This window comes from Onychostoma macrolepis, chromosome 06, assembly GCF_012432095.1.
Source record: "Onychostoma macrolepis isolate SWU-2019 chromosome 06, ASM1243209v1, whole genome shotgun sequence".
NCBI lineage: Eukaryota > Metazoa > Chordata > Actinopteri > Cypriniformes > Cyprinidae > Onychostoma > Onychostoma macrolepis.
In genome coordinates, this window is record NC_081160.1 from 19,363,116 (window position 1) to 19,390,124 (window position 27,009).

Consider the following 27,009-nt stretch of genomic DNA (forward strand, 5'->3'; position numbering starts at 1 on the left):
CTAATTAATTTTATCCCATTCTTAATAGTATGACCCATATTTCTCCATATTTATACAGAAACAACCATTAACCATTTGACCTCAAATAACCCCTTTATTTGACCTTGTTCTTTCATGTACTGTGTGTTTAGGGGCCAGAGATCAGTCAGGTATTGTACAGCTGAAGTGTGTTTGGCTTTTAATGACCTCCGCTTTGCTTCAGACCTGAATTTAAAGCCCCTCTCCCTCTTGCTTTGGTTCTGCTCTCCTCTACTGGTGCTTGGATTGGTCTGGATGCAGTTATTACTGACCACTGACCAGAATCTGATTCAGACCAATTTGTGTGTGTTTATTTGGGGAGATGGAGTAGGATGCAGCTTGAATGATCTGATTCTGTTATAAGCAGTTTGTTTATAACAAGAGTGCAACATGGCTCTTTAACCAGCCTCTCAGGTCCAAGATTTAGCAGTGAATGATTTCGTTACCCTAATATTCACTGTCAAGTTAATGAGCTATGAGAAGTATATTGTATAGTTGTCATATTGCTCTCTTTAACTTCTTTTCCAAGAGCATTCTGTATATAATAATGATTTAATTCGGAGAATTAACATGGTGGCAGTTGTCCTTTGTGAGTTCAGTGGTTCTCAAAATAAATAAATAAATAATAAATAAACCTTAAAATAAATGTTTTAAATATTTACTTATTAACAGAACATTTTTGTTGCTTGTATTAGACTGCCACATTATTTTCATCATATTCATGTGACACAGAGCTGCTTAAAACCTTGTAAAACTACAATACTATGCATGGTTTTTTTTTTGTCAGTTTTTTTTTTTTATATATCCAAATAATAAGTCATTCATTTTGGAAAAAAAAAAAAATGAGGGGAGAAAAAGTTAAGGTAAAAAAACAAGTACCATTACAAAATATAACTTGAATACGATTTTGACAGAAAACCTGACTTTGATATCATACTATTTGACTTTATATTTTAAATTACTTCCGTTTATATTTTTAATTAGCTTGTATGAAAAAAATAATACCTGTATGAAACCATTTAGTTTATAGTATTTTTTTCTGCAAAGAATTACCTAGGTTATGTGCTATAGTGAAAGCTTTTGTTTGTCACTTTGAAATGTAGTATTCGTATTTATTATCGTAGTGAAAATCTCATCCTTTAGTTAATCCAACTTAATATGTAGTGATTTAAAGCATTTTGCTGCTGTTTTTCTGTAGTCCCTTTGCTGCTGTTTAGTTGTGGCCCCTCAGTTGAGAACCACTGGTCTTAATTTATTCAGTTATATTGAAACATTTTGCCGATGGTTATTGTTTGATGCCATTGAATAACCTTTTATAATCACTTGGCTCCCTTTTTCAAAAGGACAAGTGTCTGGCAGCGTGGGTGCTTCCGTACATTCAACTCTTTTTCGAAAGAATCCTATTCAGTGGCCCACCCATAGGGAATTCATATTAACATGGGCCCTTTTAAAATGCTACTCTAGCTCCTGGAGCCTCTGTGTGCAAACTGATTTTCAATATTAAACTGCATTTAAAGTAAAGCGGCAGAAAAAAAGCATTTTATGGTTTACCTGTGGGGTCTAAATTGAATAAATTACTATACTAAATGCTTAAGTTTAATTCAGCATTTATCTTGTAAAAAATAAAGTATCTTGGTGAGTAAAGCCTAATCACGGATTGCACAATGTATGTACACAGTGAACCTCCAGGTGCAGAGTTGCAGTTTAACAATACAGTATTATGCTACATTTTCAAAAACCATTTAACAACAGACCACCCTCTCTGCTTCTAACAATAATCAGCCAAGTCTGTGGGCCATGGCTGTCTCCTTCCCTATAAAGGGTTATGATACAGTTGTTTGTGTGTGGCCTTTTTTGAATGAATCCTACCATACAGGTTTAAGGGAATTCCACTGCACAATGGGAAAAGCCAGGAGCTCTTCTTAGTTAGGTTTGTAAGCTCACTAGGATATGCTTACACATCCACAGTTCATGTGAATCGTTAAACCTCTTTAAAATTATTAAGCCTAACTCAAACCTATCAAGATTAGGTTATAGAACTTAATTAATTAATATTTAGAAATTAGTTTTTAATATTTAAATATTCAGTGCATTAAATATTTTATTTTATTTAATGTTTTTAAAGATTACGTCTATTTAAGTGAAAGTTCAAGTATTTATTTTACAGATTAAAACTAAAATGTATTTTATAGATTAAAAAAACAAAAACGTTTTTATAATATTTATATATTTTTAATTAAATAAATGGTTTTAATATTTAAACATTTATTATTATTATTATTATTATTATTATTACGATAAAATATAAAGTTTAAGTCTGTAGGTAAAAAAATCTGGTCTGTACTTATTTGTTTATTTGTAAATGTTTAGTGCATGTAGTAGTAATAATAATAATAATAATAAAGTGTAAACATTGTCCATATAAGTACAATCAAAGTCTGTAATATATAGATTAGAGCTTATTTATTGTTTATGTTATATGTTATGTTATATTATTTTTATTTTATTTATTTTCAAAGCATAAAAATTAAGTCTGTGCAAGTCAATGTTTGGGTTAATATTATACAGATATTACAACAAAGGCTAGGACAAAAACTTACTAAACTATGCAGTAATGGATCGAAATATTTGGTCTGTATGCAGAGGACAGCCTTCTTCTGTATACACTCACTTGAATGCTTGTGTGGAGATTGCTGTGGCATTCAAGGATCCGCTTGCTGTTGTACCTGCCATATTACACCACTCTAAACATTCATTTCCTCATTGTTTGTCAGGACCAGGGCTGAGCTGGAGCATGAAGCAATTATTGATGGCAACCTGGCAACTGAAGCTAATCTCATCATATTGGATACACTAGAAATTATAGTTCAGGTAATGATCTCTACTATCAATAACTCAATATTTTAACACCGAAGACATTTATTTGAACTATTATGGTTCCTCTATGTGCCATGTAGACCGTGTCAGTGACGGAGTCCAAAGAAAGCATTCTGGGAGGGGTTCTGAAAGTCCTGCTACACAGCATGGCATGTAATCAAAGTGCCCTGTATTTGCAACACTGCTTCGCTACACAGAGAGCTCTCGTGTCAAAGGTGAGTGAACGCTGATCAGGTCAAAGAGCAGAATTTTCTGTTGAGTTTGTATTGACCAATTTAGCTCCAGCAGATCTATGCAATTTTTGCTTTACATGATCTCTTGTGACGGTGTCTAAGTCTTAATGTGTGTTTAGTTTCCAGAGCTGCTGTTTGAGGAGGAGACCGAGCAGTGTGCTGACCTGTGCTTGCGGCTCCTGAGGAATTGTAGCAGTAGCATCAGCACCATCAGAGCCCACGCCAGCGCCTCCCTCTACCTCCTCATGAGACAGAACTTTGAGATTGGAAATGTGAGAAACATTTAAACACGCTCTGTCATAATCTCAATGAATAATAGTAGATTGTTTGTGCCCCTCAGTTCTGTACCACATGTACATACAGTGAGGAAAATAAGTATTTGAACACCCTGCTATTTTGCAAGTTCTCCCACTTAGAAATCATGGAGGGGTCTGAAATTGTCATCGTAAGTGCATGTCCACTGTGAGAGACATAATCTAAAAAAAAAAAAATCCAGAAATCACAATGTATGATGAACACCTGTCTATCAGCTAGAATTCTGACCCTCAAAGACCTGTTAGTCTGCCTTTAAAATGTCCACCTCCACTCCATTTATTATCCTAAATTAGATGCACCTGTTTGAGGTCGTTAGCTGCATAAAGACACCTGTCCACCCCATACAATCAGTAAGAATCCAACTACTAACATGGCCAAGACCAAAGAGCTGTCCAAAGACACTAGAGACAAAATTGTACACCTCCACAAGGCTGGAAAGGGCTACGGGGAAATTGCCAAGCAGCTTGGTGAAAAAAGGTCCACTGTTGGAGCAATCATTAGAAAATGGAAGAAGCTAAACATGACTGTCAATCTCCCTCGGACTGGCTCCATGCAAGATCTCACCTCGTGGGGGCTCAATGATCCTAAGAAAGGTGAGAAATCAGCCCAGAACTACACGGGAGGAGCTGGTCAATGACCTGAAAAGAGCTGGGACCACCGTTTCCAAGGTTACTGTTGGTAATACACTAAGACGTCATGGTTTGAAATCATGCATGGCACGGAAGGTTCCCCTGCTTAAACCAGCACATGTCCAGGCCCGACTTAAGTTTGCCAATGACCATTTGGATGATCCAGAGGAGTCATGGGAGAAAGTCATGTGGTCAGATCAGACCAAAATAGAACTTTTTGGTCATAATTCTTTGACCATGCTCATGCTCAAGTAGTAGAGCATGGCGCTAGCAACGCCAAGATCATGGGTTCGATTCCCAGGGAAAGCAAGAGCTGATTAAAAAAAAAATGTAAAAAAAACTGTAACTTGAATGCAATGTAAGTCGCTTTGGATAAAAGCGTCTGCTAAATGCATAAAAATTTAAAAGTGTTTGGAGGAAGAAGAATGATGAGTACCATCCCAAGAACACCATCCCTACTGTGAAGCATGGGGTGGTAGCATCATGCTTTGGGGGTGTTTTTCTGCACATGGGACAGGGCGACTGCACTGTATTAAGGAGAGGATGACCATGTATTGCGAGATTTTGGGGAACAACCTCCTTCCCTCAGTTAGAGCATTGAAGATGGGTCGAGGCTGGGTCTTCCAACATGACAATGACCCGAAGCACACAGCCAGGATAACCAAGGAGTGGCTCTGTAAGAAGCATATCAAGGTTCTGGCGTGGCCTAGCCAGTCTCAGACCTAAACCCAATAGAGAATCTTTGGAGGAGCTCAAACTCCGTGTTTCTCAGCGACAGGCCAGAAACCTGACTGATCTAGAGAAGATCTGTGTGGAGGAGTGGGCCAAAATCCCTCCTGCAGTGTGTGCAAACCTGGTGAAAAACTACAGGAAACGTTTGACCTCTGTAATTGCAAACAAAGGCTACTGTACCAAATATTAACATTGATTTTCTCAGGTGTTCAAATACTTATTTGCAGCTGTATCATACAAATAAATAGTTAAAAAATCATACATTGTGATTTCTGGATTTTTTTTTTTAGATTATGTCTCTCACAGTGGACATGCACCTACGATGACAATTTCAGACCCCTCCATGATTTCTAAGTGGGAGAACTTGCAAAATAGCAGGGTGTTCAAATACTTATTTTCCTCACTGTATAAGCAAATATGGAATTTATTTCATTTTGTATTATTATATTACTTAATACAACACCATTCAAAGGTGTACACTAAAAACATGCATTAATGTTGTGATATTAATAGAATTTAACCGATTTGTATTATAATATATTTTAAAATATAAGTTGTTATTGTGATGGGAAAGCAGAAATTTCAGCAGCCATTACTCCAGTATTTAGTGTCACATGATCCTTCAGATGATCAAGAATGGTGATCAGTTTAATTAATAATTAATCTATTTAATTAATATTTTCTCATTTTCAGTGTGTTGCTTGAATTTTTTTGAAAACCATTTATACAAGATTCTTTAAAAAAAAAAAAAAGAAAGAAAAAAAGTAATAAAAGAAAGTTCAAAAGAGCAGCATTTACCTGAAATATAAATCTTTTTTAATATTGTAAATGTTTATACTGTCACTTTTAATGCATCCCTGCTGGGAAAAAAGTAATAATTACCTTTAAAAAAAAAAAAAAAAACAACTTTATGAACCCACATTTTTGAACAGTAGTGTATATTTATAAAATATTATGTATGAGTACATATATATTTAATATTTCTAAATAGATTATAAGTAGATATGTTTATTAAATTATTAATTATTAGATATGTATAAACTATATATTTTGTATATATACTATGTTTTTAAAAACAGTATTTAGTCTTTAGTAATATCATATGTTTGTTTTCTTTCCTGCAGAACTTTGCACGAGTGAAAATGCAGGTGACCATGTCTCTTTCGTCTCTGGTGGGTACGTCCCAGAACTTCAATGAGGAATTTCTGCGGCGTTCACTCAAGACCATCCTCACGTATGCAGAAGAGGACCTAGAGCTCAGAGAAACCACCTTTCCTGACCAGGTGAGGCTCATAAATCTGTTTCCACGAACTATTTGCTAATTCCTGACACAAAACACTGATTTTGACTCTGGTTTCAGGTTCAAGATCTGGTGTTTAACCTGCACATGATTCTTTCGGACACAGTAAAAATGAAGGAACATCAAGAAGATCCAGAGATGCTAATTGATCTGATGTACAGGTACTGTATGGATCGCATCACATTGTTATATTATTCAATACACTATTAACTGACATGAAATTAACCAAGCATGTAAAGTAGCTATTTTTAAACCCATTAAAAATTTCATAAATTTGACATACTCTCTATTTATGCTAAAATATATTACTTATTAAAGGGTTAGTTCACCCAAAAATGTAAATTCTGTCATTAATTACCTACCCTCATGTCGTTCCATACCAGCAAGACCTTCGTTCATCAACTGCTGTCTATGGGAGGGTCAGAGAGCTCTCAGATTTAATCAAAAATATCTTAATTTATGTTCCGAAGATGCACAAAGGTCTTCCGGGTTTGGAACGACATGAGGATAATTAATGACAGAATTTTCAGTATTGAGTGAACTAACCCTTTAATAACTAACAACTGTTTTTGTGGTGACTTTTTTTATTTTTATTTTTGTAATATACACTACAATTCCAAAGTTTAGCGTCAGTATTTTTTAAAAGAAATTAATACTTTATTGAAGGACATAAAAAATTAATTGTTCACAAGTAACATTGAAGATATTTATAATGTTACAAAATATTTCTATTTCAAACAAATGGTTTTCTTCAGAAATTTCTTTTCATCAAGGAAATGTGTTGTGAAAACACAACTTGTTTTCAACATTGATAATAATGAGACATGTTTCTTGAGCACCAAATTAGCATATTAGAATGATCATGTGAAAGCTGGATTAATGGAGAAAACTAATTTTATTTGAACATGTATTAAATAGAAAACTGTTATTTCAAATTGTGATTAATATTTCACAATATTACTATTTTTACTGGATTTTATTTGGTCATATTTACTGTATTTATGAAGACAAATGTGTCCTTTCTGTTATGTAGGATTGCTAAGGGCTACCAGACATCCCCAGATCTACGACTGACCTGGCTGCAAAATATGGCCGGGAAGCACTCCGAGAGGAATAATCATGCAGAGGCAGCTCAGTGCTTGGTACACAGCGCCGCCCTGGTGGCTGAGTACCTCAGCATGCTGGAGGACCGCAAGTACCTGCCTGTGGGCTGTGTCACCTTTCAGGTTCCTGCCACACCCTGTGACACAGATGATGTGTCGGTTATTTACTTTTTAATTATAATATATTCATGAGATCTTTCTCACTCTACAGAACATTTCCTCTAATGTGCTGGAAGAATCTGCTGTGTCAGATGACGTGGTGTCACCAGACGAGGAGGGCATCTGCTCTGGGAAGTACTTCACTGAGGCAGGCTTAGTTGGGTTGCTGGAACAGGCTGCAGCCTCCTTTTCTATGGTGTGTTATTTACTATATGGTTTAAAATACCCCTACTTAATTATTATGACTTGACTGCATTCTGTTTGTTTTAAAGGAATAGTTCACCCAAAAATACTCCACTTCAGGCTGTCCGAGATGTGGATGAGTTTGTTTCTTCTTCGCAACAGATTTTAAGAAATTTAGCATCACTTGCTCACCAATAGATCCTGTTGCAGTGAATGGGTGCCGTCAGAATGAGTTCAAACAGCTGATAAAAAAATGTCACAATAATACAGGAGTAATCGACACGACTAATCGTCAGTCCATCAGTTAATCTTGTGAAGTGAAAATCTGTTTTTATTAAACAAATAAATGTTTAAGACCTTTTACACTTCAAACCATTGCTTCAAAAATACAAGTCCTCTATCCATAATATTGCTTTCTCCACTGAAAAAAAAAGTTGTCAAGAGAGAAATGTGCACAGATCAAACTGCATTTACAAGTAAAAAGAGTCCAGAACAGTTCTAAACAAACAAATATGTTGGTGGATTTTGATGTGAGAGGACCACGGGGGATAGACTTTTTCACTGGAGGAAGCGTTATTATGGATTGTGGACTCATATTTTGGCCAGAAGCAACAGTTTAAAGTTAAGATGCCTTGATGGATTTGCTTTTTTTTTTTTCACTTTTCAAGACATTAATTGATGGACTGGAGTCGTGTCGATCACTTGTGGATTACGATGATGTTTTTATCAGCTGTTTGCATTCTCATTCTGATGGCACCCATTCAGTGTAGAGGATCCATTAGTGAGCAAGTGAAGCTAAATTTCTCCTAATCTTTGAGCAAGTAAATTTTTAGCAAATTTTAATTTTTGGGTGAACTATTCATTCAATTTATTTGATTGCTATGTATAATTATATTTAGCTTGTTATAGCAGCATTTAGTTCAGCTTATTAACATTTTGGTATTATATAATAATTTAATAGTTTTTTTTTTTGTTAGTTTTTTTTTTTTTTTTTCATTTAAATACTATTTGAGTATATACAGTATTGTGCAAAATAAAAATATTAATTTCAGGAAACTGACATGCAGTCATTTAACTCTATCACATCATATTGTTTTATTCTGGTCATGAGTCATTCTTACCGTTATTTGTCTCCAGGCTGGTATGTACGAAGCAGTGAACGAAGTCTACAAGGTCCTCATCCCTATTCACGAGGCTAACAGGGATGCCAAGAAATTAGCCACTATTCATGGTAAACTTCAGGAAGCCTTTGGCAAAATTGTACACCAGGTAAATGCTTATATTAAAGGTGTAGTTATTAATCTTTTGGATCCTAAAATAAATGCTCTGTTTAGCCTCTTCATGCTGTATAAAACAGGACTTTGTATTATTGCCTTAGTAGCACAAAGCAACAACCTGCCAGATGTCTAACTTGGCAACATTTTGCTTGTGTATACACATCGACGTGATTTATGTGACACGTGAAAGAGACTGCATTATCAAGACTGCATGACCGTGTTTATCTCTTTTACATCAGAGTGACCTTGAGGTGCTGTGGATGTGAACTTTATTTAGTGAGGTTTCCTGGGCGTTATGAATAGTATTCACACTAAGAATTATAACTATAACAATAACTATATTTATGTCTACTACACCAGCACACAGTCTGTTCTTTACAGTCTGATGGATTCTGATTGATATATATATAAATATACTATTTTTTTAGTATAGAAATGCAAGGCTCATTTTATTAACGCTTTATCAGTGTTTTATCATTCATTAGCTAGTGATTCCAACAATATTGTTCCTCTGTCACGTTATCATTTTAGTTGTGGTGTGGACTCCACTATGCTCTTTGGATTAGACCGATTATTAAAACTTTATACTTATTAGTCCTTGGTGTGAACGGGCCTTATATCTTGCTCATGCATAGCATTGAGCAACTAGTTTTGCAGCATTAATGTTATTGATATTATTGATTCCTGAAATCGAGTGACTGGTTGAGGAGAAGTGTGTTATAACTTTTGAGAGCAGTCAGAGTTGATGTTTACATGCATTGAAAGAGGTGACCAGAATATCATAGAGACACAGGGGTGACCTTTTTGACCTGGGCTAGTAAGCAACCACAACCGCAATGCAACAAACACCTGTATAGAAACTTCCTGGCAACAACCCAGAACACCTTAGTATCATGCAACAAGCAAACACGTGTAATTTATTTTTCTTTTAAAAATTGTAATATATAGTTACTTTATATTATTGCATGCAGTGTTCAGGGATGAAGAGTCTTGCATGGCGAATACAGTCTAACAAATAGACTACAGTTCAGTGTTGCTGTGTTGTTGTTTTCCGAATTTGAATTTGAACTGCATCCAAACTTTTTAACAGTAGTGTATGGATTTTCAGAAACAAGTTTTTCCCCATAATGCTTTGCAGTCAGTGAAGGGGGTGATTGTGACCTGTGTATGTTGATTTGTGCTGTATTCTCTCTGTTATACAGAGCACAGGCTGGGAGGTAGGTGTTGCACTTCATGGTTAATGCTTGGCCCATATGTGCAAGCTGTGGGCATTTATCATGACTCTCTTTGCTGTGAATTTGACCCATTAACCTTTTTATGGACGTTTTAATTTCTTCGTCCATCCCTCCATCTCTCTTTCCGTGGGACTGCTGTCAGTGGTGTGTGGGCAGCAGCGTCCCTCTTCCTTTTCTCATCTTCCTCTCTCTCTCCCTTCTCTTTCTTGAGGAAAAATAATGTTAACATTGTCATTTTTGACAGGCCATGCATGGGAGCCACTGTGACACTAATGACAGATTTATTCATGAATGCGTCATTTCACTCCCTCATCCGTCTCTCTCACTCTGTTTCATCAGTACTGCCATCTATGTCTTCTTCTTATGTCTCAAAAGCACAGGGTTCGATTTATGTGAGACATGTGGATAACCTTGAAGGACTGGTTTGCCCAAAAATGAAAGTCTAAACATATTTTACTCACTCTCATGTCATTCCAAATGTGTAGGACTTTCTTTGTTCTGTGGGACATATAAGAAAATATTTTCAATATATACGACTGGAATCTGGATCATTGAGTCGGTTTAACTTAAAAAAATGAATGAATCAGATTTGTAAACAAGTCATGTACATTGTGAACTGGATCAAGTCATTGCAAAGATCAGCCTCAAAATAACAGTTTGACACTTTTATTACACTTTTTCTTGTTTTGTTTTTTGACAACTTGACAGCAACAGTCCTCATTTATTTTCATTATAGAGTGCAACAGTCGGGTTCTGGAAGTATAGTCCCAGTGATTTTCTCCATAGGAGAACTGATTTTTAATGATAACTTACTGTGAGCTCAGAGGTTGCTAATGGATGGCATATGCTTTCGTTAAAAGTCATTAGTTCACACTATTTCAACATTTTTTAACAGCATTTTTCAACAAACAAGCAATTGATTGACATATGAGTCAGCCTCACCTGTGCTCTCAAAATAATTAAATATTCATACTGTGCATTATAATTAACAACTTTAAATGAATAAATTTTCATTTGGTTGCCATTTGCAATTCTTCTTGGGATTATAGTTCTTTTCTTCATAAGTACACAAACTTGTACCTTTTGTAGTTTTGTCCAATTTTCTTTTTCTTTTTTAACTTTTCAATTAAAATGTGAAATTTTCAGCTTGCAGCTGGTAATCACTATTAAATCACTATGGGGTAAAAATGATTGTGAAGATATTTCCAGAACCAAGGTTGCTGAAAACGTAACTGAGTACTATTGGACTTTATCTATTTATTAATTTTTGGTGTTCCACGGAAGAAAGAACATCATACAGGTTTGGAATGACATGAGTGTGAGTAAACAATGATAGCATTATTAATTATGGAATCTATATACAAAATCAGCTGACAATTGAATAAGGGCCAGATGCTGTTTTGGAGACTCTGCAGAATTCTTTTTTTGGGGGGTAAATTATGCTTGTTTTTCCTCTAAAGGGATATCATGTTGAGCATCGTTTCAAAACATTTACAGTCAAAGTGATGTTCAACTGACCTTCTCTTTATATGAATTTTTATTTCATTGCAAACTAAATCGACCCCTGAGTTCCCATTTACACCAATTTGTTTGTATACTAGTATTAATGTCACTGTATTGATTTGTTGCATGGCAACGATTCAACAAAACCTTCATATTTGACACGTCTTGCAGCATTACACCAGGAATGCATTACACCGTCTCTCAACTGTCCGTTTAATAAAGACCCTTAATGCACTTTTCTCTGCCTGCTTCTTCATTGCATGCTTATTTTTGAGTTTTAGTCTTTTTTGTTTTTGTTTTTTTCTTTGTAAAGTATTGATTTATGGTAGTATTGCTGTTTGTTTTGTGTGTATGTCTTTTGTTAGTCTTTCAAAGAGTTTCCTGGTTTCCTGATTAAAATGTTCTGTTCTCTCCTTTTTTATTTCCCTGGTTGCTGACCCCTCCTCTTCCCACTTTAATTATTGTGTCTTGTGGTAAGTTCATAGTCCGAGGGTTTATTTCTGTGACTTTTATGACTGAAAATACATTCGCAATGAATCAGAGAGAGGCTGAACCATCTCAGACACCTGGCAACCAGGCCTACACACAATCTGAACTCAGCAGAAAACTTCACAGATTTCCACAGAACTGGAACGTCCATCATTCACAGTTTTATGCATCTTTTATTCCTTACTATTTATTTATACAATGTTTTGACTCATTTGAATATGCTTACTTAACTTTAATGCTCTACAGTATTTAACTAGTTTTCCATTTACACCCATTTTGAACCGCTCTTATATTTATCTCTTGCATATTTAATGTGTTACTTATGATAGATGTTATATATGGCACAAATTTCATGTAAAATATTTTTTTGACATTGTTAGCATTATTAGCATCTAAATTTGGGCTGTATGGTTGGTCTGTTTTGGTTCAGCCTTTATCTGCACCTGAGTAATACTTCACTTCCTGTGCACTCAGACATGTTCCCGGCTCTGTACATGTATAGCCACCACTCTTTTTCCTTACTGTGCTTCTATGGCCTACCCTGTTACTCCAGCACATACTAATTCTGTCTGACATTCTATTTCTATTGACACAAGTGTTTCAGTTTGACGTTCTGTATTAGGCTACAGCAGCACGTTTACTTTCTCACGAGGAGCTTGCAACTTATGTTCCGTTCTTTGTCTCTTATTTGGAGTACAGTTGTTCACTTACTCTTTAAGGACATCAGGTTGTCCTCTGGTGGTCTTCCTGTTATGTCGTCCTTTGCTACAGTTTACAAAAGTTCCCACTTTGTTCAGAACCTCTTCTTGCACCACTGTCCTCAAGCTTGGCTCAAACTCAAACTGTATTCAGATTTTGTCTGATGTGGAGATGCTCACTTTTTTCTTTTTCTTTATGGCTAATTATGCTAATATATACTATTATAAAAAGATATGGTTTTGAAATAAGCTCAGCAAGCCTGCATTTAATCAATCAAAAATACAGTTTAAAAAACAGTAGTATTGTGAAATTGCAATTTAATTATTACAATTTAAGATGACTGTTAACCCATTTTAATGGGGTCATGACAATGGGGTCATGATTTTTTAAATTATTTTAATATGTTCCTTGAGGTTTATGTATGTTAATAAAGTTTTTTGCACAAAAAAAAAAAAAAGATTATTTTCAACCCTCATTCTAACCCTCTCTCTAAAACGTCCTGTTTTAAGGGGCGGGTCCTTCAAAGCTTGTCAGGAATCAGGCACTGTTATGATTGGCTAATGTTATTGCATTGGAAAAAGTATCAACGCCCCCTCGCTATTGCATGTGACAACATCTAAAAGAACAAAAAACTGTCATTTCCAGACAAAGCATTATGAAATCATTTACTTGCTGTTTGTGATGCAGCTGCGTTCAGATCTAGTTCCGCTTCATCTTTCAACAAATTTTTCTTTGTGAACTCTCCATGACACTGCCTCGGTTACAAAACAAAATTGTCGGACACGATCCGGGATGCTGTTAAAAATAAGCTATCCAATTGTTTGTTACGCTGGGATCCTTCTGATATCTGTACAAAGATGCGAACGAGCGGTTTAAACCAAATGCGTTAAAGCGAACATTCTTTCACTCTATTTGCCCTACTGACGACAGACTCAAACGCGTGGACTGTGTCAGAAAGCGAACGCACATCTGTATACTGTATCCAGTGTAGACAAGATAGCAGCAGTGATTGTAATTTCTATTTGCTTCTGACGCGACATGATACTTTCATTTAGCCTGATCAAGTGTCAAGCCGTTAAGTGACTGAACGCCAGTAGGCGGGGCCTATGATGAGAAGATGACTATTCTTCAAAGCCTTGCTCTGGAGGCAGTGTTTATGCAAATGTTTGTGCCCGTGTTACGTCATCTTGCATCTCAGATCCAAAACGAGCCGTTTTTGGAGCTTGATTAAATTAATGCTTTGTTTATAATGAGGAATACGTTTTAAGCTATGAAACTTGCAGGATGTTTTAATAGTACGAAGACCTCTTATATGCCAAAAGATCAAGGCAAATTTGATTTCTCATGTCATGACCCCTTTAAAATATTTGAAAATATACTTTGTTACATTTCAGCAGCCATTACTCCAGTCTTCAGTGTCACATGGTCTTTGATTTTTGATTTGCTGCTCAAGAAACATTTCTTTTAGTATCAAATCAATTTTGAAAACAGTTAAGACGCTTAATGTCTGTGGAGTTTTTTTTTTTTACAAGAACATTTCTTATTAATTTTTTAAGTATTAATTTCTTTTAAAGAAAAACTTTTTAATGGCTTTTAATTGACTTTTGAATGGTAGTGTAAAGTCGAGAAGCTATATATAAATCTGGAATAATATTAATAATAAATGAAACCAAAATTTTTGCTGCTTTTTTTTTTTTTATCCTCAAATGGTAGATGTATTATAATAATGATACTGTATTAGTAGTGTCTGTTTTTCTGTATTTCACGGTTATATAATTGCATCACTATTGCCAGTGTTGAATGCAGATTATTTATGTAAACATGTACCAGACAATGTTTACAATGCTGCTGTCACTTGATAACTTGCTGCCTTGAGAAAACGTTGTGTTTGCCTCATTGCACTTTACCTTTCTTTATGAGTAACTGTTTTAAAGTGTAAACCCATGACATGTTAAATGAGTACCAACAGGATTTATGTTTCCGTGTTATCTGGTGTTTTCAAATGGCAGATTTAATTAACAGCACATTAGTAATTAACACATTTGTTTGTTTCAGGATGGAAAGCGGATGTTTGGCACCTATTTCAGAGTCGGAATTTATGGTTCTAAATTTGGTGACTTGGATGAGCAGGAGTTTGTCTACAAAGAGCCAGCCATCACCAAGCTGGCAGAAATCTCACATCGGCTTGAGGTACAAAACCGTTTGCATTTTCTGTTTCACGTTTTATTAGAGACGCAATTTGAACGGGGTTTTTTTGTAGTACACATACATAACCTTTCTTAATTTTGTCTTAATTCCAGAGTTTCTATGGTGAAAGGTTTGGTGAGGACCAAGTGGAAGTCATTAAAGATTCCAATCCAGTTGACAAGTGTAAATTGGACCCAAATAAGGTGCGTTAAATTACCACGTTATGGTGCAAAATTTGTGCTCAGTTTTAAAAACAACAAACGACAATACTTTGCACTGAGTATAATATCGCTTTCCGATACAGGCCTTCATTCAGATCACGTACGTTGAACCATATTTTGACACTTATGAAATGAAGGACCGCATCACGTACTTCGATAAGAACTACAACCTGCGCCGCTTCGTCTACTGCACGCCGTTCACACTCGACGGAAGAGCTCACGGTGACCTGCACGAACAGTTTAAACGAAAGACCATTCTCACCACCTCCCACGCTTTCCCCTACATCAAGACCCGCATCAACATCATCCATAAAGAGGAGGTAACACGCACATGCACTGTGAAAGCTTCTATAGGTATTCATGCTAGATGAAAATTACATGAAAAGTATCAAGATCATTTAAATAGCTAGTTATGTACAATTATAGTATTTTTTTCTTTTTTGAGTTTTCTTTTTATAGTTGTAGTAATTTTATGTGCTTATTTTTTGTATTTCTATTTAGCTTTATTATTTCAGTTTTAGTAATTAGGAATTTAGGTTTTATAAATATATATCAATACTTCAAATATATATTATTTGACTTTAGCTTCCAGTTAACAAAAACATTTATTAATATTTTTGGTTTTAGTTTACAATAACACTAGATATCTACAATAACAAGATATTAATGTATTTCTATTTGCCTTTCAGATCATTTCCACGCCTATTGAAGTAGCCATTGAGGACATGCAGAAGAAGACACAGGAGCTGGCTTTTGCCACTCATCAAGACCCATCTGATGCCAAAATGTTACAGATGGTTCTGCAGGGGTCTGTTGGCACCACTGTTAACCAGGTGAATAGTTGAGCCTATTCACTTAATAATACATATGCAATATCACTGTTGTTATCTTCTGGATTAATTTGAGCAACTTGATGACACAGTAACGGTACATATAATATCTGCAAATTCAGCCTCCAGAATGTGTAATATTTCATTGCCATGTAGTAGTTCCCATTATTTAATTAACATTTAACATTTTTGTGTCATTGGTGAAATGAGCAAATCATTTGAATGATTCTAACCTATGTATGCATTGTATTTCTCTATAGGGCCCTCTTGAGGTGGCCCAGGTGTTTCTGTCTGAGATCCCAAGTGATCCTAAACTCTACAGGCACCATAATAAACTACGACTGTGCTTCAAAGACTTCACCAAGAGGTTTGATTCCAGATGCTCTCACACTACATTAACATGGACTCCAGTAGTCCAACTACTAACCCTAGTGATATTTTACATCACATTTATAATGAAGTATTACTGTATGTATACAGGTCAACTATTATCCCAAAAAGAATTGGATTATTGCAGTCCATGTAAATGTTGCTGCTTTTGTATGGTTGCATTACAAGTTATTTTAACTGTTAAATGATAATAATACAGTGGTCAGTAATACAATTAAAACTTTGAAATGCCTGCATGGAAAATGCCACATAACATTACCTAAATGGCCATAGGGTGAACTGCCTTCAAGAGACTTTTTAATTTAACCCTGCTACCTTCAATAACACCCCTAGATGTGAAGATGCCCTTCGCAAAAATAAGAGTCTGATTGGTCCAGACCAGAAAGAGTATCAGAGAGAGCTGGAAAGAAACTACCACAGACTGAAAGAAGCTCTGCAGCCTCTCATTAACAGGAAGATCCCACAACTCTACAAACCTGTATTACAGGTCAACTCACACAGGTCAGACAATTAAAATTGTCATAAGCTGTTAAGAATGTCCTGTATATGTCACCTTGCGCCCGATTAACCAGCTTACTGCAGCAACTTGGTTTACCAAACTACGTTTGAATTAATGAATAATGGTGGGAGTTTCTCCTTAAGCCCCTCAAGCCTTAGTATTTTAATCAAAGGGCCATTAATATTAATACATCAAGTCAAATGGTTCACTGTAAAGTACACAACAATTACTGAGTTTGTTTCATATGAAAGCAAAATTATGATTTAAATTGTACCACAAATATTGCAGAATGCATAGAAATTCCATCATTGAATCAAATTGAATTGAAGCCTACTACAGTCAGGAAATAGGCCTTCATAGCCTGGTTTAGTGATGTATGTCAACAGCAGATTAGTTAGTTACTCATAACGGATGACACAATGGATAATGCATTACATAATTGTCTAAAAAGGTGTGGGTGTTTTAAATGTACTTAATTTCCTTTTTCCATTTTAACAAGCAGCAAAAGGACAGCTTGAGAAGGTAGTCAAGTTGTTAGCGAGCATATTTTTTAAATAGTTTGCTGACCATTAAAGTTTTGTTTCCTCCAAAATATTTTTTACTCCTTTTATAACATTTAACATTTTTCTTTCAGAGACTCTTTTAGCAGAATGAGCCTTCGCAAGCTTGACGTGTGAAGATTGAAGAAATAAAAAGAACAAATGCAATTTTATTTATTTGTATATATCAATCCTCCTCACAATATCAGTGTTTCTGCCATAAAGTAAAAAGAGATAAGTGTTAAGACGTTTGGTACATCATTCCAATTTTGTATTGGTTAACAAAATGGCCTGTTACATGATCACAAGGACTGATGATGAATTTAGCATACAATGTGTCAAAACCTGTATTCTATTACTGTGTGCACTTTTTATTTAATTTTTTTTTTTTTACTTCATCCCAGTGCATTTTTTAATATTTACGGTACAACTTAAGAGTTTATTTAATCCTTACAGAAAAAGCAAAAAAGGTGATGATTTTTTTTTTCAGCATTATGTAGTTTTATGTACCTTTTGTTTACTTTAAATATTTTACTAAATAAATACTCTAATAGCCATTCCAGTGTGTTGTTAAAGAAACTGCACCAAGAGACTTTTATTTTTATATGTTGGTATTTTAATGTGGCAAATAAGAATCTACATAACCAGGTAATAGAAAAATATTTACATTTTCCCTGCCTCCTCAAATATACAACAGAACGTAAGAGATTCTCATGAATTGTTTTATTTATTGCTCAGAGATCTTGTGTATAGCAGAGTCTGCTCACAAAATGGGAAAGAAAAGCTTCTTAGACTGGACTGAGGTATGGCTGATAAACTATAAATCTAGAAAAATAGGTCACTTTATCCCTGTGGTCATTTATAGACAAATTATACACTGTACTTTTGAGGTTGCCTACCTTTCAAACTAAATTTGATTCTCTGTGTGCAAATAATCTGCAGCGGGGAACAAAACACATTGCCTGTGCTTTCTAGTATCAAAAAAAAAAAGGGGGGGATTGAACAGACTAATGCAAAATCTACTTTGGGCTTTTAAGCTATTAATAATACCCTTTCAAAACAGGGACATCGAAAATGTGAATTCATACTTGAGACAAAACCCGAACAAGCAAGAATTGATCTTTTAAAAAATATATAAAATTTCAGTGCACAAGAAATAATTTTGTGCTATTCATTAGAGCTTCTATGGAATGCTTGAAAGTATAGGAAAACTGTCACATGCACTACAATAAGTGCCAAGGTGCATTTGCATGAGGGTCACTGAAAAGCAGATGACATGGACTCACTGAACGAGAAAATGGAGTAAAATACAAAAACAGTAATAGACAAAAGTGCCAACAAATGTCATAGCCTTGAAAGATTCACATAGGCTTTTAACTGACACTTGTTACACAAACGTACATAGACTATTAACACATCCCGACTTGCTTTTCCAGTTGCCTGCAAACATACTTTCATAGTCCATGTCTTACCAGTAAAACTTCATAACTGAGTCCCATCGGCTGTTTTTACTGAGAGACTCTCTTGTAGAAGAGCAGGTAAGGTGTAGAGGTGGAGCATGTCTCGGGGGAACAGGCTCTGAGGAAGTCCTCTTCTTCAAAGAGTCTCACTTCAGAGTCATCAAACAGCATCCACTTTCCCTCAAAGTCCAAAAGGTTTCGCAGAGCGAAGTCAAAACTCACCTGGGTTCCGTCGCCCATAGCATCAACTCCCTCTTCCTCGGTCTCTTTCTTCACTGTGTTCTGAAGCAAAGAACCAGCGGAACGACTGGCCGAGCCGGAAGCCTTCTCTGGATTGGTTTGATTGCTGTTGCTGAGCTCATAACTGGTGACGCTTCTCTGTCCTCCTAAAAGCCCAACACCCTCGGAGGACCTCTTGCTTCCTGATTTGCTGGACATGCTTGTTGTCGTGCTGACTCTGCCCACATTTCGCCCCCTGCCAGGCAAGCTGAAAGACACCTCACCGTCATCGTACTCTGTTTGAGGTACCTCCTCTTTCTTCTGTTTCGTGTCCTCCTCTCGGTCTCGGTCTTGTTCTTCATCTTGAGACTGAAGCCTGAAAGTGGTGCGATGGAGATCCATCATGCGGATGTAAGTGGTGTAGTGACCGCTGCTGATGGTTACTCCGCTGTGCATGACCACGGCGAAGAGCTCGTAGTGATGGCTCTGGTCTGAAGAATCAGGCTGAGTGCACCACTCATGCAGAGAAAGCTTGAGAGGGGTCTGCAGAGGAGTATTCACCTTGGAAAGGCCAGCATAAGGATCCATCCTAAAGATTGAGGAAGATTGTACCAACTTCTTAATGCACATTGGTAACTTCAAGACTGAATAAAAATTGTCTCAGGCTGCTATTTCTGACCTTTTCTGTTGTGTGAAACAAAGGAGGGGAATAAAAATTGGTTTCAAGTTGCTAACTTTAGCCTTGGGGGGCACACTGATTTTAGTTTTTCTTTTAAAAAATGCTAAATCCTAAACATTTTTACCCTTATTTCTCTTTGTCTTAATATTTGCTGTAATTTTTTCTGCTGTAATAAACAATAGTAACAGACTCCTGCGCCCTTCAGGGCTTCCATAGTAGAAAGATAGGAACTAAGTAGAGCTGCACGATTCATCATTAAAAGATTGCGATCTCGATTTAAACACCCAAGCGATCTCATTTCTAAAGGATGATTCGTCTATTAAATCTTTGAAAAACTCTTTAATGACATTCGAATCTGCGTTTCCGCTGCCACTGACACAGAGAGCATGTGTGTTTAGGTAAGAAACAGCTTCACAAACAGTCTTTTCAATCACAGTGTTATTTCTGTCTTGCAATCATTCATATCACAGAAATAATGGGATGAAAGTTTATAGTTCGGATATAAACATTGATGTCTATGATAGAGATTAAAATCGAGCAAATCACCTTTTGAAAGCATCGTTTGTGTCGATTAAATGTTTTGCCACTAGGTGGCGACAAGTGATATTTTATTATATTAAGTGTTTATTACATTTACACACACACACACATTTTATAATTCATGCAAATTAAATAAACGCTTTTAAATACACTGTATTTATGTATGTATTAATATTGTGTCAGAGCCTCTAGTAAATTGCACATTATTTTGTTAATTTCAGAATTGTGATCTCTATTTGAGATAGAAAAAAAAAACTAATTTTCTCGATTCTCAATTCATCCAGAATTGTGCAGCTCTAGAACTAAGCATTAAAATCAGTAGAGGATACATACTCAGAGCCATTGGCAGCAAAGCATTTCAGGTGGATTGTGATGACTTCTGGTGTTTTGTCAAACAGAAGACTTCTCTCAGCTTCTGTGTAGTGATGACAGGTCTCACAGAAATACTTGTCTTCACCCATAATCCGCTCCACAGATGCAAATTGAGATATGGCCCACTTTAAAGTTTTCAGCTCAGGCTTGGGATCTGGAGAAACTGAAAAAGGAGGATACAGTAATAAAATAATTTAACCAGCATCCGAGAGTGTTGACTGATCTTCACAAACAGAGATGGATTCAACACTGTCAATGTACTCACTCTGAGAACTGTCAGAGTCAGAGGAGCTGTCGTCCTTCTCTTGCACAGGTACACTGATGTCTTGAAAGTCCTCTCTCCGCTCTGTGAAACACTCACATTCCAGGCAGCGTGTCCGCAGCACCAGCTGACCCTGGAACATCCACTTCAGCACATCCAGGCCTGATTGCTCTAATTACAAAATACAGGCAAATTCTTTATTTATTGATGTTATTGATCCTAACAGAGCTCCACACATGGCATGGGGGAATATAGATATATCTTTATTAATTTATTGTGGTCACAAATTAAAAATTTATTCCCTTGTTTTAGTAAATTGTGGCAATGTTGTACTAATCTGTTCCATTGTTTTTAATTAAATCAATGTGGCTGTGATATACTAAACCGAGGGAATGAATTAGGGTGTGGGAACAAATTCTTAGTTCCTGGCCATGATAAATATAATTAAAAAATAATTAATTCAAATTATTTTTTTTTTAATTAAAAGCTAGATGTTTCATTGCAGCTCTTCAAACAAGTTCATTTTTATGATATCTCAGTTTATGCCTTTTTAATATATATTTTTTATTTTATTATTTATTTATTTTCCCATTTACCATAATTTACAATCTCAGTTCCAAAATATACATATGATCAATTTGGCCTGTTAATAGTACATCTTGTGTTTTCAAATATTATGTAAAATAATATAGTACATTTATTTGCCATCATTTAATTGTAGAATATCTGCATTATTAAAATAATTATAAAAAATGGCTAGGAGATTTGGTCACAGTTTTGTGTAAAATATTTACCTTTCTTCTTTTCCAGACTCGGTTTAACTTCTTGAGTTCTACTCTCATTCTCTGAGGTATCCTTCTCCTGCTTCTCTTGAACACTACAATCTGATTTCTCTTTGGTCTCCCCTCTCCCTCCTACATGTGAAGTAATTCGTCCCATGCTGCGGAACTTTGAGAAGATGCTAGGCTGCTTCCCAGATGGCTTCAACCAGCCCAGCTTCCCTCTCCTTGTCCTCTTGCCCACCTCTTTTGGGGGAGCGTCATTCTTCCCCTCCTCTGTAGTGCTCCCTCTGTCCTTCTCTTGCTCGTTTTCCTCTTGCTCCTCAGTTCCATTCCTCTGGTCAGAACTCTCTGTGGTTATGTCGCTGGAGGACTTTCGTTTTGAGCGGGTCATAGGCACATTTTCCTCATTTTTCTTTGATTTGCTTTGAGATTTGGCTTTTTCTTAGCATTGCCTGCTTCTGTGTCGCTCTTCCTCTTTCCACTCAACTGGCCATCAGAGCTGCCGTCATCCTCGTGGTTAGACTCCCCCATTCCATTGCTCATTGCGCTGTCCTTCTGGTTGTCTGTTTGCTCTTTTTTGATATTGTCACAGGCCTCCTGGATGTTAGCAAGGATGCACTGCAGCACCTCCTGTGCATCATGCTGCAAGTAACCCTCATACATTGGATTAAGCTGCCTGCAATGGAGAAATCAAACAGGTTTGTTTGGAAACTCATTAAAGCCAAGGCAACAGTGAGAAAAACACTTGAGAGGTTTAAATGTCTTTTCAATGTTGCTGAATGATGCTCTAGCCCACAGCATTACCTGAGCGTGTTAAGCAGCTTGCGAGGTGGTGTGGCAAGCTCTCCGTCGCTGTATTTATCTGGGTTAAGCAGAAAGCTAGATTGCAGCTGTTCCACAGAAGAGATGAGGCTGTGGAAACTACCCAGAAGCTCCATGGGAGCAGGTAGGGTGTTCTCACCAGTGTCCCCCTAATAACATAAAAACATGCAATGTTTAATGCAATCAATTATAGTAAAGGCAACAATTTTAATGTGACAAATTATTCTGTACATTTATTCAATTAGAAGCTCAATTTTAGAACGACTTTTTCCCTAAATTGAAGCTATTAGTACTGATATATATTTATAAGCATAATCAAGGCAAAGGAAAACGCTTTTTAAAAGATGAAATTTACCAACCTCATTTTTGGCACCATCTTCTTGCTGTTTGTCTTTCAGCTTAGCCAACTGACACAAAGATTTGATGGCCTCTTTAAAACCAGGACAGTAATATAAGACCTAAAATTTGTAAGAAGGGTAAAACGTTTTGATGAGTGGGATCCAAACTACTGTAATGCTATATATATATATATTTTAATGATGTCGATTCAATATCGATTCTCAAAAGCTGCGAATCGATCTTTTCCGCTATTTATTTCAGCAAACATTTAAAACCAGATCTAATTAATGTGATTCTTATCATTAGTCTTCTCCACTAGATGTCACCCTTATTTACCGATGTGCGATGTTACAACAGAAAGCCTGTCATTCATTCAGTGCTTATCATGGCGGAGATACTGTTGATGAGAACCAAGAACAAAGCCATACGCGTGATTCATAATGTTCAGGTGAAATGCTATAGTAGTAATACTATAAATCTGTGGAAGCATTTGTTATCACGCATAAGGCACCATGACTTCCGCAATGAATGAATGGCGGATGGCGCGACGCACTGTTTTGTTTACTACACACATACTAAAGCGCGGACGACGCTCGCGGTGTTTTCGTCTTCTGCCGTCTCACTATATGATGATATTAACACACTGCTTCTCTGAGAGTCATTTCATTAGTATTTTACCGTTTAATTTGAGAAAACTACCGTCATATCACATTATACACAGCAGCTGCAAGTTCCTCACGGCAACCTGTCAAAATTAAAGTTTAGTTTAACGTTAAGAGCAGTCTTAAGACTCAATGCTACTACTACTAATAAATCTTTATTTTTAAAGGAATAATCCCATTTGTTTTATTTTTAATTTTAACAGTAAACATCTGTTGTGCAGCACTTTGTTTGCCAAACAATAAAAGGGTTTAATTTTCATTTGATTAGGATAAATTAAATTAATGTTTTATGCCTTCATCTGATTACCAGAAAAATTAAGAACATTTTATAGGGCCCTATTATTGTTTAAGAAAGGACCTTATACAAAAAAAGAATAGGTTTAAAATACAGGCCTGTGGTTCTTAATTCATCATTTGTAAACTGATGTTTACTGTAAATTTTTTTTAGAAGTATCAATAGCTTTTGTATTAAAACTATATTCACTGAATGTAAAAAAAAGAAAGAAAAATAAATCAAGAATGGAATCGAAAGCTTGCGATTCGAAATCGAATCGGGATATCTGGATTGATACCCAGCCCTAATATATATATATATATATATATATATATATAGTGATTAATTCATTATGAGTTCATATAGTAGCTAAAATTTCTGAGTGTCATGAATAATACATGATTAGTGGGTAAGCTAAACAATATACCTGAAGGATGCTGTTCAGATAGCAGGTGTTCCCCAAATTATTAAACCCAACGAAGGGGACCAGGCTCTCAGGCTTCTCACAAGTGAGAGGAGATGAAGGGCAAGGCATTGGCACAACCTGGTCATGACTTAAGAGAGAACAATTAGGAAAAGATAATATGGTATTTTCAAATACAATCTGTATTAAATAGCCTAACAACAACATTCCATACTTAGTAGTCTCTTCTGGTTCTGCAGTGCTGTCGTCTTCTGCCGGGGCCTCGGAGAAGTCCAGGGCTCGTTTGGTGTCCTTCTTCTGGAAGAACTTTAGAGAGAGTTTGCTCTTCTTCACAGGACTGCCAACTGCAGCCATCACTCCACCTTCAATATGCAGTCCAGGCATTTTAACTATTTACTAGAGAAGATGAAAATGAAACAAACTCAATCAAAACGATCAGCCACGAACCGCGGGAAAGCCTTAGCTCAGATGTGCCCTAGAAAGTAATAGAACTGTTTTCTGCTAAGAATATAACTTTAACTATTAACTTTTATTTATATATATATATATATATATATATATATATATATGTGTGTGTGTGTAATCGATTAATGTTAAATATTTGCCTCATATGATCTCGAGACTCTTAGTTTGATCATTTTTGATTCATATGCATGAAGATAACGTTACATATATAGCAGTGTGGCTAACTGAGTAGCCGCCCAGCCCACACAACATGCACGTTCATTTTCAGCAAGAGTAACGTTACTTCAGAGTTACGTAATAAAAAAATATTACTATATTTAATGGTCTTACCTAAGGAATCTTATTATGCACGCGTTACATTTTCGCAAAAATACAATCCCAAGTACGCGGTTTCCTTTTGAATATACACAAACTTGACAACCGCGTCTGTAGAACTTGGCGCTTTTTCCACGACTAAGACCCCTCCGCTAATGCCTGAACAAAAGGAGATGGTCGAATAAATTATGTGAAATTAAAGAAGGACCACTGCCGCGAATTGTATGATTAAATAATTATTTTTGTTTAAGAAAATGTTTTTTTCAAAACCATGAATAAAAGCAAATATAATTTTGCAGGCATAATTTTGGACAACTACATCGTCTGACAAGCGTGTAGTAGACTAGATTTTAAGCCGATCTGAGATCAGTAAAGTGATTGTCGATTGTCAACGGCATGTCTTTAAAATTGTCTTTAAAGTTGTCTCAAAATATTGATGACTTGAAACGACGCAGGACGAGAACGAGGGATTTTATGTTGTTTAGGACACAGTTATTTGTGATGTCACATTTACAAACGTTAGTTTAAGAAACTGCAACATAACTCTTTGCCAAAACATTAAAAAAATAAAAGAATAAAAAAATAATTAATTCCAGCTTGCTTTTTTATTCTAAAATAATACGAAAATAAATATTACAAAAATACTTGTTTCATATAGGTGTTTATTATTATTATTAAATGTACAAAAAGTATTTCTATTTTTCACCAGTAGATGGACATCAAGAACAGTGCATGAGCAACTGGGACATTAAATCACTAACCATCAATATCCTGCTCCTGCAGGAGCCACTGTCCTGAAGAGTTCAGCTCCAACCCCATTTAACCACACCTGAATCAGCTAATCAAGGTCTTAATAGGCATACTAGAAACGTCCAGGCAGGTGTGCTGAGGCAAGTAAGTTAAACTCTGCAGGACAGTGGCCCTCTAGGACCGAGTTTGGACACCCAGATCTATATCTACTTTATTTCTTTCTCTCATATTCAAGATTGGTCTAGTTTAATATACATTTTTTATACAATTTTTTTTTTCAATATTAAGATTGCATTTTAAAATGTATATGAAATACATTGGAAAGTGTAAAAAATGAAACATTTAAGTTGAATGTAATACTGCATGCATAACAATGATAAAAGAAAAGGCTGTATGGAGTGTAGCAGATTACACAACTGGACACAGCTGTCACTGCAGTGGAATGTCATTTCACCTGCCCATGTACATATTATACAGAGGCATCTAATCTGCAGATGTCAAACCACTCAAATCATATCGGCATCTGCTGATCATTTAGATCCACTTACTTTGAACATTATTTTCTTTTGTGAGTGTGTGTGAATGCACCTTTTAACGAAGAGGTGACTGAGGTTATAGTTGTAAAAAAAGGCTATATATCAGTACCCACACTAAAATGCATTCAGGCAAATGTCAATTGTGGTTGAACTGTGCATTTAGGAAAATAATATTTTGCAGTTGAGGCAAGTAGTCACATGTGTTTAATATCTTGTATTTTTGTGCATAAAATTAGGCTAAATGGCATGAATTAATTTAAAATTTTGACTGTAATTATTATAATGCTATATAATGTTACTTTTTATTTTTAATAAAATAATGCATTATTTGTTTGGCCAAAACAATGACAACCTTTTTGTATGTTTGTTACCTTTTATGTGTTTACTGTAGCCTATTTATTGGTGTTTAATCCATTTAAATTTACAAACAGAAACTACCTCAAAACATTTATGCATTATACATTAATAAAATGCAATAAATATTTACTAGATTGTGACAACTAGCCTGGTCTACCCCATAAACCAAATATAATCTCTTGTGTTACTGTGTACTTATATCTGAATGTAGATAGAAACCTGAGGAAAGGCACCTCTTTTCATTCCCCTATAGTGTTAACTGTGAATCCTTGCAGAATGCAGTCACTGTCAGAAGAAAAAACAGCCCTGGGAAGAAGCTTTTGAGTCTGGAAA

At 35.8% G+C, this 27,009-nt stretch overlaps 2 protein-coding genes across 22 annotated transcripts in view; one reads left to right on the top strand and one right to left on the bottom strand.

Annotated features, from left to right (window-relative positions):
• Positions 1-17,651, top strand: part of dock7 (dedicator of cytokinesis 7) — a 50,025-nt gene extending 32,374 nt beyond the window's left edge. For 8 of the 21 annotated variants that reach the window (XM_058780076.1, XM_058780061.1, XM_058780060.1 and 5 more), the window contains 18 exons: positions 132-149; positions 1,895-1,948; positions 2,793-2,889; positions 2,976-3,110; positions 3,248-3,400; positions 5,929-6,087; positions 6,165-6,265; positions 7,138-7,330; positions 7,419-7,562; positions 8,687-8,818; positions 10,029-10,043; positions 14,817-14,942; positions 15,053-15,142; positions 15,244-15,480; positions 15,850-15,993; positions 16,251-16,357; positions 16,714-16,881; positions 17,514-17,651. In XM_058780076.1, coding sequence (XP_058636059.1) covers positions 132-149; positions 1,895-1,948; positions 2,793-2,889; positions 2,976-3,110; positions 3,248-3,400; positions 5,929-6,087; positions 6,165-6,265; positions 7,138-7,330; positions 7,419-7,562; positions 8,687-8,818; positions 10,029-10,043; positions 14,817-14,942; positions 15,053-15,142; positions 15,244-15,480; positions 15,850-15,993; positions 16,251-16,357; positions 16,714-16,881; positions 17,514-17,556 — 2,116 coding nt within the window. In that variant the 3' untranslated portion in view covers positions 17,557-17,651. Of the gene's footprint in view, positions 1-131; positions 150-1,894; positions 1,949-2,792; positions 2,890-2,975; positions 3,111-3,247; positions 3,401-5,928; positions 6,088-6,164; positions 6,266-7,137; positions 7,331-7,418; positions 7,563-8,686; positions 8,819-10,028; positions 10,044-14,807; positions 14,943-15,052; positions 15,143-15,243; positions 15,481-15,849; positions 15,994-16,250; positions 16,358-16,713; positions 16,882-17,381; positions 17,402-17,513 lie in introns of all 21 variants that reach the window. The other 13 variants (XM_058780067.1, XM_058780069.1, XM_058780071.1 and 10 more) reach the window with 5 other exon arrangements.
• A 360-nt stretch (positions 17,652-18,011) lies between these two features.
• On the bottom strand, positions 18,012-25,185 carry usp1 (ubiquitin specific peptidase 1). The gene is given in 10 exon segments (XM_058780082.1): positions 18,012-19,686; positions 20,650-20,851; positions 20,954-21,121; positions 21,745-22,162; positions 22,165-22,408; positions 22,537-22,703; positions 22,914-23,012; positions 24,257-24,383; positions 24,468-24,649; positions 25,049-25,185. Coding segments are annotated over 9 exon segments (2,355 nt in total). The 5' UTR covers positions 24,638-24,649; positions 25,049-25,185; the 3' UTR covers positions 18,012-18,926.
• Positions 25,186-27,009: the final 1,824 nt, after the last annotated feature.